We start from the raw sequence: 18,942 nt of genomic DNA, 5'->3' as shown, positions 1-18,942 counted from the left end.
GGAAAGAGAAAAAAACAACAGATGAGTTAAATAATAACCATGAATAATAAGATACATTAAAAAACAACACACACAAAGACTAGGAGGTTTCCATTAATATCAGATCATTGATGGTATTTTGACCTTTAACCACATGTTAAGACTCTATGAAGCTTATTGAAGAGGAAAAAAAAGGACAGTTATTTGTGAAAAGTAAGGAAAGGCGGTTTGTTTATTAAAAATATGCATTTGTGGATTAAAAAAAAAAGCTCAATATTGATTACGTTTAAGATATTTTGTGTTTGTTTTTCGTTGCTGAGAAATCTAAACATTATGTCTTTACTGGAAAAGTCCTGGAGACTGGGAATCCTGGGGAAAAGCCAGTAATTCACATCGTCCTACAAAGTTTTAGAATAAATGTTCTGTAGTTTCAATATTTACATGACAAAAACGTACAGTATGAAATTAGATGTTCTATGGTTCATCGCACTTTATTTTGAAGTGTTTCCGGTGAGTCCGTCCTCTCTTATAGTCCGGTGGAAGACGTCCTGGTTCCGCTGTAAAACGCTGCTCGGGTTGTTGTCCTCTGTGGGGTTTAGTGTGCGGTGCTTACCACAGCTTCTACCCGGGAGCCAGAGCCGCTCACACCGGGACCAGAGCCTCTCACTGGGCCGTGGGCCGAGCATTGAGCCGCTGAACCACAACCGAGCGGAGCTGAAGGAACAAACATGGCTTCGTCCTTGGCTCGTACTGGGACGGCACTGGTGAGGACACACCGTGTACTGGTGATAACTGGTGAATATTTAACAGTGTTTAATGCTACACCCACGTGTGTTTTCATTTCTCAGAACGCTGCAAGTCGATTAAGTTCCGTTTTCAGCACCGGAAATAGAAATGTTCACGTCACAGCAGCGTGCTGCAAGGTAAACAGCATCCAGCATGGATGGATGGATGGATGGATGGATGTTAATATTGAACAAAACAATAGTACCTGATGAAATTTACACCATTTTTATATCAATACATGTATACAAACTCATTTTTGGGAAGACTTTGGTGTCTGGCTCTCATTTAAAATCCAGCTTTATTAGGACTCTTTAAGATTGGACATTATTGTTGTTTTTTTGTATCATCTTGAAGGACTTACAAACAAAAATAGTTTCAAACAATCTGCTGTTGCTCTCAAAATATTTGATTAATTTCTGTAAAGGTAAAAAAGTGAAACCCATTTTTACAGTATTTAAAAAACAACTTAAAAGTATTTAATATTCATAAAATGTATTAAATGTAAAATTGCAGCATTATTATTGGAAGCTTTTGAAAATCTGCTAATATTTGAGGATCTCTAATGTTTGCAAGTACGCGATGTGATGTGACCTTTGACCTCTGACTTTGCTGTTTTCCAGAATCACGCGGCGCGCGTACGACTCGGTAAAGGAAACAAAGCCGTGACGTACGAACGGGCTCTTCCTCCTCATCAGATCGCTCATCGTAAAGGCTGGTTGTCTCAGCACACCAGTAAGAACCACTAAGCACTGATGGATATCCCAGTGTGGCTGGTTCCCGTCCACTAATCAAACTAATCTACAGTTATTAGATTATTGATCACATGTGGGGAAATGTGAAGGTATTTCTGAGCAGAAGTGAAAACAGTTTATTTCCATGGTCTCATCAGAGATAGAAAACCACAGTGTAACTCAGGGTTTTTCAACCTTGGGGTCGTGACCCCATGTGGGGTCCCATGTAAATGAAATGGAGTCACCGAAATGTATAATAATATTTTTTTAAATTATATTTTTGAATGTAAAAAAATTATCGGAAAAATTTTAAATTGTGTTTTAAAAAATGAAAATTTACCTTAAAATGTTCTACATTTTATTTATCTATTTTGCCCATGAAAAAACCCTAATACATAATATCACAGAAATAGATGCAGGAAGCTCAAAGAACCTAAATAATTATTTTTTTTCTATTGAAAAGTATTATAATATTAAATAATATTAATATTATATCTAAAATAATTAACATTTTATTTTGTGATAATTACAATTTTATTTAATAAATATATAAATATATGAAAAACTTTATTACACATTTTTTAAATTTAATTTGAAATGTTTATTTTTATTTATCTATTTTTTTCACATTAAAAAAAAAAAAATACATATTATCACAGAAATAGATGCAGGAAGAGGCAAAAAGCTCAACGGGCTTAAATAATTTTTTTTTTTCCAAATCGAAACTTCGCCCAATCTCAAACAACTGTATTTTATACTTTCACTTTCTGAAAAATAAATCTTGTTAAAATAAAATGCAGAATAAAAAGATCTGAGCGTGCGCTTATAGTTACTTTGTGCACTGATCCTGATTACTCTGTATTTGCAACACAAATAACTAATTTTAGAGAATAAAAAGTCTCCAGAAATGTGAAGAAAGAAAGAAAAACCACTGGTGTTTAACGGGTTGTTCTGTTCCACAGGTAACCTGAAGGGTGAGGGGGGCGCTGCTGAGCGCACAGTGGAGGACGTGTTCATCCGTAGGTTCATGTTCGGTACGTTCCACGGTTGCCTTGCCAACGAGGTGGTGATCAAGCGGCGCGGGAACGTCATCATCGTGTGTGCGCTGCTGCTGCAGAAGCTTGCTCCGCGGAAGTTCTACTTCCTGATTGGATACTCAGAGTTGCTGCTGTCGTTCTTTTACAAATGTCCCGTTAAACTAGAGGTGCAGACGGTGGCGCACAAAGTTTACTACAAACAACTCTGATGAACTCACACATGTTCACTGGGAAAACAGCCAGTTTTTAATTAAAGACCCAGTCTGACACGTCTCGTCGTCTTCTGTCTCACACACACACACACACACACACACACACTCAGCGTTGCTGGGTGCTATTTATCTATGGGGAGAAATTTGTCTCAACAATATTCACACATATATACACAATTATCACGTTATTCAAATTTTCAGGTGTGTTTTTCAGAACGAAAAATTGGTTAAAAGTTGCAAATTAGAGTAGGCAAAAAAAACAAATGGGTAAAAAGGGTTCAAAGTGTCAATATTGGAACAATCAGTTAAAAATGGCTAATAATAAATTGTGATTAAATTGACAAAATAAACATGAAATATGATAAAAAGAGGTTAAACATGATAATAATGGCTCAACATGTGACATCAGGTGGAAAAAGTGGTGGAAGGGATTTATAAGTGCTGAACATGAAAAATGTGCAGAAAAGGCATTGAAATGTGATGAAGTGGCAGAAATTTAACAAAAATGCATTAAAAGGAGCAAAAACATAGCGAGAAAGTGAAAAACTTTGTTTTTGCTTCTATGGTGTAGTTGCAAAAAACTTTTAAAATAAGCAAAAATGGGCTTAAATTGTTAAAAAAAATATTCCTAGTTTCTTGAAGTCATCTGGCGACCCCAAGGTTGAGAACCCCTAGTTTAGGGGCCACATTGAATCAAGACTAAATAAGAGAATACAATTGTGATTCTACTAAAAATAAATGTCTTTATTCTATAAAAATAGAGTGATGAAAAAAATATATAAAATGACTTTTCTATTGTAGTTTTATGAGTTTTTTCTCATAAATTTAGACCTTGTCCTCTAAGTCAGCTTTTTTTCTCTCAATGTGATGGTAAAAGGCTGGAGGATTTTTGCTGAGTCGTGGCGTGAAAGCAAAGGTTAAACGATCGTAAATGAAGAAAAGCTTTGCGTTAAAACCAAATAAAGCTCAGAAGAATCATTAACTAAAGCACAAACAGGTTTATTACACTTCTTTGGATTTATTTCATCACAGTTTGGATTTGTGAAGATTCAAAGGCCCGAAGGCCTCGTCAGTGCATCATCAGGGGGATTAAAGCGCTGAGTCATCAATCGTGCAAATACAAAACGTCCCTTCATGGATTGGCAGCAGTTAAAAACATGGGCATCAGAGTTTAACCGTGAGTTCACAAAAACCATCGTCTGAAATCTCAAACAAACACAGAAAGTAAGAAAACTAAAGCCGTGTTTGGCACAGCTGTAAATTTTAACACTTTGTCACCAAAAAAAGAAAGAAATAAAATGAAGAAAATCAGATGTGAAGAGCAGAAAATGATCATTTACAAACTAACTCTGCTTACTCCAGAAAAAAAAACAAAATTAAATTAAAAAGAAAAGTGAGAAACATGAATCACAAAAGAAAATAAAGAAAAATTAAAATTCAAATAAAAAAATGTAAATAAAATGCATTCTTACACGGTAAACTGATTTTGCTCCAGAAAAGCTGAGGAAAAATTCACATTAGAAATCAAACATTGTCAGAGCTTCACGTTTCCTGTGAAGCCCTTTCACAGTAAGAGTCTGGCTCCTTTCACTTCCCTGCAGCTGCTCCCGACACACGACTGCAGTTTGATGAGTCGCTGATTCATGGCCTGCAGCACGGCCGGGTCCACCTTCTTCACAATGTTCTCCAGCTGGTGAGGGTCCGACGTCATGTTGTAAACCTCCACAAACGACTGCAACGGCCAGAAAACTCAAACATTAACTTAATCTTTCAATCCCAGAGTTCTGATTAGTTAAAGGGGCAGTATTATGAAAAATTCACTTTATAATGCTTTTGCTACAATAATATAAAATTTTTTAGCCTCATTCAGAGGACCGAAGTTGAAAAAGTTATGTTTCCTCCCCTTATGAGTCATAATGGGGAAACTCCTCCTCCTGACAATCCTGGCTCCTCCTACTCTACATAAAAATGTAAGCTCCTCCCTCTCAAACTACGACAGGTAAAACAAACATGGAGAAGGCAGGGCATCATCACTAAAGTTGCACTGTTTTGGGCCGCATTGAACAGATAAATATATTTTTCCTGCCCTCGTCAGAGCCTCTAAGGACCCAGTGGCTGGATTTTATCTTTGCTGGTTGTGAACCAAGCCAAATGGAAATACAGTCTGAAATGGGAACTCAGGAGCAAAAGTGCATCATTTCTGGCGCAGAAAAAATTGTTTCTTTTACCCAAAAAGTGGTGTCAGCGGAAATGTCTGGTCCCTCGAGGCCGAATATGTGCATCATACCCGGGTAGAGTCTGTATTGTAGCCGCTAGAGCTGAAAAGCACAATTTTTTGGCCGAAAAAAAGTACTAATTTTGGTCAAAAAGTGGCATCAGCAGACAGGTTTTATTCCCCGGAGTCAGAATATGTGCTCGGTTTTTGACTAGTCTGAATTACGCCGTCTAGTCTAGAGGCCCTGGAAGTTGGTGCTCGTCTCTCAGAGACCCATCAATGGGACCACCTTTGGCTGGGCAGGGTGCCTCGTCCCTGGGTAGAGTCCTGCCAGTGGGGCCTGGAAGTCTCTCCCATTAATTTTCCAAAAGTGCTCGGCTCGGGCTAAACGAGGTATCCGCGGAAAAGTCTGGTACCCCCCCAGCATCATACTGGACCTTTGAGTCCGACTTTTCATCCCAGACTTTCGTTAGCTTGAGCTGAATTCTACAGTCGTACAAATTGAACAGCATGAGCACAGGTGTGCGTACCTCGCTGTCTGCGAACTCGCAGTACTGCAGGTCGTTGGGTCCCTCCAGCGCGCGGACGCAGGCGTACGTGTTGTTGAAGGCGTCCTCGCACACACAGTCAGGGAAACACTCCTGCACACATCACAGTATCAACGCATCATCACAGATTAGTTCAAGAGTCTTATTGAAACAAGGTCCAGCTTAGAGATAAGTTAGGACGCAAGCAGGGTTGGGGTCAATTATAATTGTAATCGCGTGATTGATAATTAATACCTATTATGGCGTCATAATTGTAATTTAAAAAATCTGTTGCTGTCGTAATTGTAATGAAATTGTAATTGAATTTAGATGATTGACTTTGTCATTTTAATTTCCATGAAAATTCTATAAAAAATGGTGAATTATAATTTAATGTAAAACTGGGCAACCATGTTACAATTCTATGTACAGTTCTACACATATGTAGGTAATAATTATTAAAATATGTTTCATATCAAGGTTTCCCACATTTTACCATTTTAAAAAAAATGAAATCTAGGGGTATAATGACACAAAAAAGGCTCAGACACCCCCCCCAAAATATTAAAACCTATATTTTCATTGATTAGGAAGCCTAACAAGGTAATTAATAGATAGGAAATAAATTAGATTATAAATAATAGTTTTTAGTGTATTCTACAGCTGATTTAGGACCCGTTAGCATTAGAGATGCTAACAGAAAGCTAACACAAGAGGAAGGTTAACTTTTATTAGGGTATTTATTTCAGGCTCCGTAATTGTGATTAACTGTAATTGAACTTTAGGATTTGAGAATGTAATTGTAATTGACTTTCTAAGGATAGAAACTAATTGTAATTTATTTGTAATTGGAAAAAATGCAGGTCACTGTAATCGTAACTGAACATGGATAATTGAAAACTTAAATGTAATTCACCCCAACCCTGGACACGAGAGACAAACAAAGACATCGGAGAGAAAGACAAGAATAGACAAGAGATGACAGACAGGACATGATATAAAGGAAAAAGACAACATATAAGAAACAAGATACAAAAAGCAATAATGGGAGAAAAAAAGAGACGATATACAAGAGATGTAACATTATAAAAGACATAGGATGAGAGACAAGACTAGAGAAACTGGACAGGAAATAAGAGACCAGACAAGACAAAACAAGATGATATAAGAGACAGGATAGGACACAATATAAGGGACATATAATGGAAGAAATAAAAGACTAGAAATAAGACATTATATAAAAGGACGAAGTACAAGATGAGAGACAAAACTACAGATAAACTAAGAGACAAGACAAAACTAGAGGACAGAGACTCACAGACACTCCTGGTCCCAGTTTAGGACAGGATGGGTCCTCAGTGGACTGTCCCTCTCCGGAGTACTCCACCAGGAAGAAGCTCCGAGCAGAACCGTTCCTGAGAGACGGAGCCTGAGGAGGAGGATGAAGAGGAGGACGAGGAAGGTTAGCATGAGAACAGAGACAGGCGTGTGTAAGCAGTGGAACCGACCATCAGAGGCAGGTAGGAGAAGCCGTCAGTGTTTACAGACGACAGGTTTGTCCCAGCGATGTCCAGGATGGTCGGAGTCAGATCAATGTTCAGCACAGGAGCCTAAATACAGAACGACTAGGTTAGCTACAGTTACAGTGTGTGTGTGTGTGTGTGTGTGTGTGACTGACCTGCACTGTGATGTTAGCTTTGATTCCCGGGCCTCGTACCAACAGAGGGACTCTGATGTCAAACTCATAGAGCTGACGTTTGTCGATGGGCAGAGAAAACTGACCTGGCACACACACGCACACACACACACGCGCACACGCACACACACACGCACCCAGTCAGTTTCGACTTCTTCTGAACACTTCATCACTGATCCCAGAGCTGTTGATCCCACATGTTGGTTAGCTTAGCATGTACCGACCGGTCCCACATGTTTGGGTTAGCTTAGCATGTAGCTACAAATCCCACATAGTTGGGTTAGCTTAGCACGTAGCGACTGGGCCCGGTCGCATATGTTTGGTTAGCTTAGCATGTAGCTATCAGTTCCACATGTTAAGTTAGCTTAGCATGTAGCTATTGGTTCCACATGTTAGGTTAGTTTTGCACGTAGCGACCTGCCTCACTAATTGGTTAGCTTTGTACATACTGTAGCGACCAGTCCCACATGTTTGGGTTAGCTTAGCACGTAGCTACAGGTCCCACGTGTTTGGTTTGCTTAGCATGTAGTGACTGGTCCCACATGTTTGGGTTGGTTTAGCATGTAGCTACCGGTCCCACATGTTTGGTTTAGCTTAGCAAGTAGCGACAGGTCCCACATGTTTATGTTAGCTTAGCAAGTAGCGACCGGTCCCATATGTTTATGTTAGCTTAGCACGTTGTGACCGGTCCCACATGTTTATGTTAGCTTAGCACGTTGTGACCGGTACAACATGTTTGGGTTAGCTTAGCACGTTGCGACCAGTTCTATATTTTTAGCTTAGCTTAGCACATTAGCAACGCTGCCTGAGTAGGGTCTAAGTGTAAAGGGGCGGGGCTATGGAATCAGGTCCACTTATTGGTTAAAACAAAAACACTATTCCTGTAGTCTAAAGACCAAGAAGCCTCTTCCTTCCACAATAAAAGACGTTTGTACTTCCACACAAAGCCGATCCTCACTGGTCACATGAGCGTGTGGACAGCGGGTGCTCTGATGTGATGTTAGCGTTAGCACCTGTGTGGTAGCCATTGTCAGACGTGTAGAAGATGTAGGTGTTGTTTAGCTCCTTTATGTCCTTTAGCTTCTGCACCAACATCTCCACCAGGTCGTCCACAGACAGCAGCGTCCGCCACCTGAACGACAGACACGTCAGTGATGGTGTTGTGGTAACACATGTCCCCCCTCACATTCTGTGACCACATTTCACCAATGAGTTAGTTGTGGATGTTTGGTCCTGATTTTCCTGATGAAATGTGGTCACAGAATGTGACGGGTCACAAATTTGTGCGTAACACCGCTCTGACCTTTTCCTGTACGCCTCATCCAGGAAGCCGACGGAGCTGTTTGGCATGGGATTGGTCGGCTGACGCAGCAGCCAGTGTTTGTCCTGCAACACACAACAAGTCACCATCACGTCCACCAGTCATCACAGAATTTTATTCATAAGACTGATATGAAGACTCGCTTTTCAAATTTAAATCAGGTATTATGTGGGACTGTTATTGACACGGGGCCCCCCCAAGTCCATAACTTTATATTCTTCTATTGTTTTATTTAGTCGATTGTTTATGTTTAAATTATGAAGCACACTGTTTATATTGGATGATGATTGCGGTTACCAAGCGGAGGATGCACACAGGCAACATCGGGGACAGCTAAGTGGTTGCAGGGGTCCTCAGGTGAAGACTGGAGCATCTGAGTAAATCACCTGTATTAAATAGACGGTGCGACTGTGTTCATCGATGATGCAGATTAAAAAGAGAGGAAGTCCCTTTTGTGTCCAAGTGTGCAACAATTATTAAGACGGTATCGATTAAACAAGGAAAAAAACAACAAAAAGCCTCCTACGCTGGTTGGAACACACCATAGGGGGCGACATTACACTGTAGAGATGGGCAACTTCTATCTCAGGGGGGGCCACAAAAATGTGATTGTTTGATCCAGTTTATCAACATTCATATTAGCATTTAGAATAACGACAAATCTGAGCATTAATACAGGAATGAACAAAGAGTTGTCTTTACGTTTCGTGTGTTCTTCAATTCATTTTGTAGATTTTCTCGTCAATATGGCAAATTTTTGTCATCTTTTTGTGTGTTTTTGTAGATGTTGTTGTTTGTGTAGTTAATGTATGTGTTTAAGTGGTTGTTTAGTGTGTCTGTTGTCATTTTGTGTGTTTTATGACTCATTTTTTGGGATTTTTTGTGGTTTTTTTGTTACGTTTTGTACTTTTCTTTCTTGACAATTTTGCTGTCGTTTTCTGTGTTTCTGGAGTTTTGTGTATTATGTCGTTCTTCATAGAACTTCCAACTTCATAAATTACATGATTGTTTTGGGGGGCCGCAAAAAGTCAGGCCGAAGGCCACATGTGACGTGATCATTTTGCCCGTACAGCTCGTTTAACACGAGGCATTAATGACAGAAATCGTACCTTCCCAGGTTTGTCGAAGCTTCCGTCTCGAGGCGCTTTAACGTCACTGAACTCTTTCTGATACTGCGGCGCCGCCGTCCACGGAGAATGTGGAGCAGGAAGAGACAACATCAGGAAGAAAGGATGCTGAGGGCTGCGGTTGTCCAGGAACTGAAGGGAGCGATTCCTCTGGGAGGGGTACACAAACACACACAGGAGGGTTACACACAAACACACAAAGTAACACAAAAACAACACACAGGACAATGTGGTTGGACAGAAATTAAAAAAATCAATCACACTTTTTTTGGTTTATTTCTGCCAAAGAGAAACAAAGCAGTTTTGAATTTTTTAGAAAGAAAATTAAAGCAACTTCACTTATAATAATAATAATAATAATAATAATAATAATAATAATTTGTACAGATAACTCACATATAGAGGTAGATTTCTATCTTTATGATTCAATGAAAAAAACACTTTCAATAAAAAAAAAAAAAAAGTGTTTAAATGCAATTATTTGGATTTCAAATACTTTTTTGTATTTAAAGGTGGTGTTATGGTTTTACTGGTGATCATTGTATTTGTAGTGTGTCAGCAGGTATAATAATAGAAATAAAGCAATTTAAAATATTTTAGAAAGAAAATTAAAGCATCATAATTAAAAATATATATACAGTATATGTTTTACAGATTACTCGCATATGGAGGTAGATTTGTGTCTTCATTATTCAATCAAAAAACAAAAAACTAAAACCTTTTAAATAAAAAAAATTTAAAAAAAATCAAAGAAAAAAGTGTTCAAATACAATTATTTTTCTTTTAAATAGTTTTTTTTTAGTATGTTCTTTCTTTGACTGAAAATATTTATTTTTGATTGAAAAGGTTTTTTGGTTGAATAATAAAGACACAAATGTACCTTTATACTCGCAGGGTTTGTTTGTGTTTTTCTTTGAAGTGGAAATCATAAATGACATAAATAATAAGGAACAAAAGAAAGATACATCAGAAATTAAAATTGTACAAACAAAACTTTTTTTTTCTTTTAGAGCAAAGACTAAAAATCTGATTTTTAAAAAGTGGTGTTATGGTTTTAGTGGTGATCATGTTATTTGTAGTGTGTCAGCAGGTATAATAATGACCAGTTGAACTGATACACCAACAGGTAAACTCCTCGTCGCATAATTTAATATAAAATCATTACTTCCTCTCCTCTAGACTAAAATATTTTGTTAGAAGCAAATCCCCTTCAAATTAAAAGTACAAAAAACACTTAATTAATTTCACTTATTGTAACGTATGTCCTTTTAATGAAAAACCAGTCACAAGATAACATGGCCACTAGTCTGAACATAACACCGACCAGTAGGAGTGTTAAATGTTAAACTCACGATGAGGTCAGGGAGGTAGTCCTTCTCGTAGACGTCTCCGTGTTTCTCCTCCTTCCCGTTGACGGACAGCGTGTAGTTGTAGTACTGAGAGTTTCCAACCTGGGGGCGGGGCGCAGTGAGAGTCCAAGAGTTAAAAAAACAAAAACACTAGACATTCATTTCATTTGAAAAACGCTCACCAAGGCGTGCCACTGGTCCCAGCCCAAAGGAACGTGTCCCACGCCGCCGCCGGCTTTGGATCCGTACTGAAGACCAACACAAAACAGGAAACAGTTAGCATTAGCATTCATTTTTAGTCTGATGAAAATCATTGGCTGTGATCAAAATGCCATACTCCATACTATAGACCAGTGATTCTCAACCTTTGAGTCAGGACCCCATTTGGGGTCATAACACATTGGGAAGGGGTCGCCAGATGCCTTCAAGAAACTAAGAATATTTTTTGGAACAATTTGAGCCTATTTTTGCTTATTTTACCTTTTTTTCTGCAAATACACCAAACTTGCCACATTTCAACCTATTTTCATCACTTTTTCTTGCATTTTTTAATGCATTTTTGCTACATTACTCCCATTTCTGCCACTTCATCAAATTTCAGTGCCTTTTCTGCACATTTTTAAAGAAATTTTCATTACTTATAAACCCTTTCCACCACTTTTCCCACCTAATGTCACATATGTTGACCCATTATTATTACTTTTAACCTCTTTTCACCATATTTCATGCTTATTTTTGCCAATTAAGCCACATACACAATTTGTCATGCCCATTATTTTCCAGTTTAAACAAATTGATCCTACTTTTTAAAGTACTTTACTCTAAAAACCTGAGCCACACTGAGGCTAAATATCTCTGTTGATTCTCCACCTTTACTTAGAAAGTCCTGAAAACATTTGAAGTGAGAAAGTGACCAAGAAAAATATCAACATGTGCTCATTTGATCCATAAAACTCACAGAAACACATTTCAGAGATTTTCAGAGACCCTCCATTGTGCTACTGACTAAACTTCCTGTTAACTTCAAAACAAGAGCCCTCATTACAAAGTGTTAAAAAAAACTCATAGAAGACAAGAAGTGATGCTTTTATTTTGAAAAGGGGATGTTTGATTTTTAGCTTGAAGCTGGTCCCAGGACCATTTTACATTCTGCTCACAATGCATCATGGGACAGTTGAGTATGACTAGTGTTCCCACTGTACATACTTAAAAAAATTCCCCATGTAGTATACATCTGGGTAGGGATGTAACGATTAGTCGTAAGGCAGTTAAAAATCGATTCATAGGTATCACGATTCACATCAATACTGTGAACATTGAATCGCAGTACTTTTTTATCTTGAAGTGTTGGCGGCGTGCGGAATCTGCTAATACTTTCTTTCTGGCCGCCTTCTACTTTTAAACATGTTCATAAATGATTCTTTACCCCTTTACCACCAAAAATATCTGTAATATTACGTGAATATCTGTAAAAGTCACTTTTTCTATTAGCTCTGTCTGCTAGCATAGCATCTCTTCTTCACTGCAAGATATCTGCATGCCAACCGACCACTGGGTTACCAGCGCCCTCTGCTGGTCCAAACTAATATCTGACGTAAATACAGTGAAATTACTTTTTTTTAAAAGTCCAATTGTTAAGGCACAAAATACATTTTCAGTTGCACTTTTAAAAAGAAAAAGAACTATTATGCAGTTTTGCATTGTTTACTATAGAACAAGAATTTAAATTAATAGGCTTCTTCTTCATTTGTATGATTCCTTTATTTATTTCATTCAAGATTTATTTTTAGTTAATTTTTCAGTCATCAGTCATTTTGTTAAAAAAAAAGGTGAAAGAATCGTATCGTGAATCCAGTATTGTGAATCGAATCGTATCGGGAGTTGAGTGAATCGTTACATCCCTACATCTGGGTATTTCTTGCGTACTAAATCTTTTCATACTATCTAATGTAAACGCACTATATACTAACTTTGTCATCAGACTTAGTATGAGTCGTACGTTAGTGTGACATTTACAACACAGCTCACTGTTAGCATTAATCTCCAAAACCAGCAGTTCTATTGACAAAGATCAGTTAGAATTAAAGTGCTGTTGTGTGTGTGTGTGTGTGTGTGTGTGTGTGAGAGACCTGGTTGAGGTATTTCCCAGCGAAGAATGTCTGGTACTTCTGCTTGCTGAGGTAAACGGGCAGAGCCTCTGATTCCGGTCCTTTCTGCCATCCAGCGCTGGAGCAGTTCCCGGACACTGAGTTGTTTCTCACCCCGTGGTTGTGCGGGTAGCGGCCGCTCAGGATGCTGCTGCGGCTCGGACAGCACAGTGGCGTCACCGTGAACTGCACGCAGGGACAGAAGAAGAATTCACACCTGGAAACTGTATTTATTACACAGTAAGAAAAGAGCATTTCTTTTTATTTTCAAAACTCTTTTTATTACACACGTTTGGTAAATTAATTACGTGCATTAAAAAACACATGAAGAAGGATAAACCAAAAAAGTCAATAACGGTAGCAATAAAATTAAAAAGAAGTGTATATAATAATAATAATAATAATAATTCATTTTATTGAAAAGCAAATTTCAGGCTATCCAAGGACACTTTACAATAAAAATAGAATAATACAATAAACAATATGCAGATTGGTAGAGATGGGTTTTGAGTATTGATTTGAAACATATACATGTACACATATATATGTTGACAATATATACCCATAGATATATGTACGTAAACAACATTTACAAAACATAGTAAATAAATAAAATACACAAAATAAAAATTTAACACAGCATACAGATATTTAGAATTAAAATAAGTAAACAAAATTAAAATTAAACAATTGAAAAAATTAAATATTATTTAAATTAAATAAAAGCTGGGATAGGTTACATGGTAAACAGAGGTTCATCAACAACCATAACGTACCAATGTGTGTAAAATTACAAGGAAGCATTTCTAACTCCTGACTTTAAGGGGAAGGGGTGAAACTAAAACAGGAAGAAGAATGAGATGGTGACAGAGAGAGGGGCCCCACTCCACGGAGCAGGAAGTTAGAAACACACACTTCAGCTTTAGCATTGGGAAACATCAAAGTTCATAATGTACGAAAACATGTTTTTTTTGTTTTTTTTTTTAAAGTGACTTCCTTTGTGGATTCCTGAATAGACCCTTAGCAGCAGCATTACATTTTAATGAGACTGTAAACATTTTGATCAAGAGTTAGCATTAGCATTAATATTTAGGAAAAGTGGACCTGTTGGTGTGTTTTTAATGTACAAACACTGTTGTGAAGAGCTGGATCATTGTCAGTTAGCGTTAGTTTCTAAACAGATCACTGGTTAGACTGGTTACATGCAGTCAGCATTAGCATTAATATTTAGGAAAAGTGGACCTGTTGGTGTGTTTTTATTGTACAAGCATTGGTATGAAAAGCCGGATCATTGTCAGTTAGCGTTAGTTTCTAAACAGGTCACGAGATAGACTGGTTACATGCAGTCAGCATTAGCATTAGCATTAATCTACAGTAAAGGAAGAGTTATATTCCTGTTGCAGATAAAAGGACAGTAAGCATTAGCATTAGTCTTCAATAGAAAGCTGCCATTGGTGGATAAACAACTTACTTGATATTAACGTTAGCATTAGCATTAAACCCTGTGAATCAGAGGGTACAGGCGAACAGAAGCACAAATGGAGGGAAAAAATAAAGCGTCCAATGAACTCACAGAGTTGACAAAGGTGGCTCCGCCCTCTCCAATCAGAGCCCTGGTCTTCTTCATGGGCGTCTGCAGAAAAGCAACAGTTTTAATGTTACGTGAGAGTAGCATTACCTGCACAATGACAATCTTCATATGCCGTAAAGAGTGACAGAAATTTTTTAAAAATGACAAAAAACACAAACACTCAAAACCAGAGAAAAATACACAATAGACTAAAGTCCACCAAATAACTACAAAAACACACAAAGGCCGTGTTGTAAATGTCATACTAACGTACGGTACTACACATACTAAGTGTGATGCCGAAATGAGTATGTCGTGCGTTCACATTAGATAGTATGAAAATATTGAGTGTGTGAAAAATACCAGGATGTATACTATATGGGGACATTTTTTAAGTATGCACAATGGGCACACTACTAGTCATACTCAATCGTCCCATGATGCATTGCAAACGGAATGTAAAATGGTCCTGGGCTGGGACAGACTTCAAGCTAAAAATCAAACATCCCCTTTTCAAAATAAAAGCATCTTTTCTTGTCTTCTATTAGTTTTTAACGCTTTAGTAAATAGGGCTCTTATTTTGAAGATAACCGGAAGTTTTGTCCGTAGCACAATAGAGGGTCTCTGAAAATCTCAGAAATGTGTTTCCGTGAGTTTTATGGATGAAATGAGCACATGTTGATATTCTACTTGGTCACTTTCTCACTTCAAATGTTTTCAGAACTTTCAAAGTAAAGGTGGAGAATCAACAGAGGTATTTGTGTGATTCAGGTTTTTGTCGTTGTAGCTTCCAAATGCATCTTGGGAAACTTAGAAGTATACTTCAGTGAGAACGCTCATCAACCTAATCATCCTATTAGTATATAGTAGACAGTATATACTCACTGAGTTTGTAGTGTATACTACGTTAGTGGGACATTTACAATACATTGCTTTTTTGTTGCCTGTGTTAATGCTCTGATGGGTCGTTATTCTAATGCTGACATGAATGTTGATCATGTGATCCTCAGATCCAATACAATTGCACCTTTTCAGCCCCTGCTAGCAAGAAGTTTCTTTAAAGGGCCCATGTTACGCTAAATTCACTTTTCTGTGCTTTAAACATCATAAAGGTCTATTATTCATACACATGATTAAAGTGTTTTTCATTGATTCCATCAATCATTAGTTAGAGGGTGATTTGCTCCTTTCTTACTACAGGGTGAGCCCAAACACCTCGCTACAATTTGATGACGCGTTCCCACTTTGATGATGAATTTGACAGAGCACTGAGCTGGAGAAGCCACGCCTCCAGGAAGCTCTCTGCTGTGATTGACATGTAAACAGACACGCCCACGAAGGTGAGCATGTCAGCGTCCTTCGCGCAGTGCTATGTATGTAATTTCTACAGTATATGTATGTACCGGCGAAGGCCCCGCCCCCACACTCGTGTTTATAAAGCAGCATGATCTCGGCTACGGAATGGGTGGGGGGAGGATGGGCTGTCCTCTGGCCCTACGTCACCGTATGGAGGAGGAAGTCAGTGTCCCGTCTATAGACACGCCCACTCATGAATATGCATAAGTAGGATGCAAATCAGCCTGTTTGTGTAGAGTTGATCAGAAAGTGACTTTTCAGAGGCTAAAACTCTGGAAAACAGGCCAGTTTGGGAAAATAAACCTCAAATATGATGTTTTTAGAGTTCTTAGAACAAATGGAGAAAAATAGCATGACGTGACCTTTAAGAATTGATTTTACTTAATTCTTCATTAATTTTTGTTCTGCTTTGAATATTGTGTTTGAATAAAAGTGTTGAATTAAATCCACAGACTGAGTGGTGAGTACAGTTTAAAAGTTTTTAATCTCTCTTTGTGCCTAGAGAAGGAACCAGACTCACAAAGTCCAACGTCTGACTCAGTTCCTGTGCTTTCAGCTTCACGAGGTGGAAACATCACCATAAAGTGCAAGCGTGTGACACACGAGCGGTTACGTTTCACACATGAATCGTCCCATGAGACACTGTGCAACTAGAAAATGGAAACAAGTCACATTTCACCAAAATGTAGATGTATTAGCTCGATGGTGATCAGACGTGTGTTCTGTCCATGCACCAGGAAGGAGACTGATGATGGGCGTGAAGCAGAAGATGCACTTTGGGACAGATGAGGAAAGCAATTTCATGCTGCTAGTGCTAACAGCTAAAGGAGCTGAACATCCAAACACATGAACGGGAGAAAAACAGGGATCAATAACAGACGTGCCACTGATAGGCCAAATGCACGAAAAAAAATAAGAGGAAAACACTTTAAAAACACACAAAATGATGGAAAACTAAATAAAACAACAGCAAAAATACACAAAAGGACGAAAAAAACATAATACAAAATTACAGAAAAATGCACAAATACACACATTTACTCTAAAAAACAAGATACAAATATACACAAAAATACAGTGAAAAATATATGACACTGAAAAGCACTCCTCAGCCACACAATAGCACTTCCCCATATTACAATGTCACCTAAATGTTAGATACAGATAAAAAAAAAAAACAGGAAAAAACACAACAACACTGACAATACATGAAACAACAAAATACACAACAAAATGACAAAAAAAAAAAATCTCAAAGAATGATCACAAAATGCATAAAAGGACAATAAAAAAGACATACAGATGACCATGAATAAAGTGAAAAACAAAACAAAATGACAGAAAATCTACAAATGGCTCATAACACACAAAAAAGCACATACACACACACCGTTTGTTGTTTTATGTTATTGCTCAGATTGGTCATTATTCTAATGCTGACATGAATGTTATTGTGCCAATTGTCAAGTTGTGCATGCTAAAATAAACAGCAACTTTTGCCAACATTTAGCAACAAACTAAGTTTAAGAAATTTATGTGAGTTACTTTTGACCAGATTTACAGCAATATTTGTGTAATTTGATATTTTTCGTATTAAAATATAATGTCAATGTTAGATATTGAATCTAAATGTTAAATCTAAACATTGTTAGATTTTAAATCTAAATGTTAGATTTTAAATCTAAAAGTTACATTTAAATATAAGTGTTAAATTTAATCGTTAAATCTAAATCTAAATATTAAATGTCATGTCTAAATCTAAATGTTAAATCTAGATGTTACAGGTGAAACTAAATATTTAGCTTATATGCAAACTCACCGGAAGTACCAAAATAAAAGCTCATTGGCTTAACATTTAACTAGATTTAACATTAATATGTAGATTTAACATTTAGCATTTAGATTTAATATTTACATTTGGATTTAACATTTAGATTTAACATTTACATTTAGATTTAACATTTACATTTTGATTTAACATTTACATTTAGCATTTTGATTTTACATTTTTATTTAAATGTAACGTTTGGATTTAATAATTAACATTTATCATGTGACCGTCAGATCAGATACAATCACATGTTTGTGGCCCTTCTGTGATTAATTATATTTTTATATAAAAATGTGAGTATGTTGTGCACAGTTTGAGTTAAACTCTAATGTTAAAGCGGTTTAATTTAAGTGTGTGTGTGTGTTTTCATTGTGACCTCTGACCCCGCTCGGAGCTAAAAGCACCATAAACTGTGCTGCTGTGAACCCACAGGTGTGTTAAAGCCACAGGTGATGATCTCAGGCTGTTCCACTGACCATTCCTCCCAGGTGAACGTCCTGGTCGTCGGTCAGCACCACGATGACGTTGCTCCGTGTGTCACACCTGACGCAGCAGGTGAGCAGCGCCGGGAGAAAGACCGGAAGTAGGACCGAAATGAGCCCCGGGACCGGGACCGCCATCGGGGATGCCGCTCAGGCTCAGCTGTAGCCGGCTGCGGGCGCTGCTCCACGGGGGAAGGACGCGTGTTTGAGGCCGGGCCGGAGGAACCGAACTGGACAAGGAGGGCGTGCAGAGTAGAGGAAGTAACGTGTGTGCGCGTGAGTGTGTGTGAGCTTTAGCGGTCATATGATCAGAGGTTCAGAGGAGGGGCGAGAACAGAACAGCAGTTACACAACTCACACACACACACACACACACACACACACACACACACACACACACACACACACACACACACACACTAATTCAAAGAACTAAATAATAATAATGGTAAATTATTATCATTAATTATTATTATTATTATAACTGTAAAGTTGCGCATGCTAAAATAAACAGCAACTTTTTGCAACTTTTAGCAACAAACCACGGTTAAAAAATGTATGTACATTTTTTTATGT

At 37.8% G+C, this 18,942-nt stretch overlaps 2 protein-coding genes across 2 annotated transcripts; one reads left to right on the top strand and one right to left on the bottom strand.

The window, feature by feature from the left end:
- Window positions 1-503: 503 nt before the first annotated feature.
- On the top strand, window positions 504-2,802 carry mrps24 (mitochondrial ribosomal protein S24). The gene is made up of 4 exons (XM_028463080.1): window positions 504-743; window positions 828-902; window positions 1,386-1,497; window positions 2,459-2,802. Exons 1-4 carry the CDS (start codon window positions 708-710, stop codon window positions 2,740-2,742), a joined length of 507 nt encoding a protein of 168 aa, XP_028318881.1. The 5' UTR covers window positions 504-707; the 3' UTR covers window positions 2,743-2,802.
- A 926-nt stretch (window positions 2,803-3,728) lies between these two features.
- On the bottom strand, window positions 3,729-18,687 carry gnsb (glucosamine (N-acetyl)-6-sulfatase (Sanfilippo disease IIID), b). The gene is made up of 13 exons (XM_028463555.1): window positions 18,361-18,687; window positions 14,701-14,760; window positions 13,110-13,313; window positions 11,163-11,228; window positions 10,984-11,082; window positions 9,614-9,781; window positions 8,487-8,569; window positions 8,197-8,315; window positions 7,166-7,269; window positions 6,996-7,097; window positions 6,806-6,916; window positions 5,491-5,601; window positions 3,729-4,477 (listed from the first exon to the last, which is right to left on the bottom strand). Exons 1-13 carry the CDS (start codon window positions 18,502-18,504, stop codon window positions 4,310-4,312), a joined length of 1,539 nt encoding a protein of 512 aa, XP_028319356.1. The 5' UTR covers window positions 18,505-18,687; the 3' UTR covers window positions 3,729-4,309.
- Window positions 18,688-18,942: the final 255 nt, after the last annotated feature.

Source organism: Gouania willdenowi, chromosome 12 (assembly GCF_900634775.1).
Source record: "Gouania willdenowi chromosome 12, fGouWil2.1, whole genome shotgun sequence".
In the NCBI taxonomy this organism is placed as follows: Eukaryota; Metazoa; Chordata; class Actinopteri; order Blenniiformes; family Gobiesocidae; genus Gouania; species Gouania willdenowi.
This window is presented reverse-complemented; position numbering and strand designations above follow the sequence as displayed.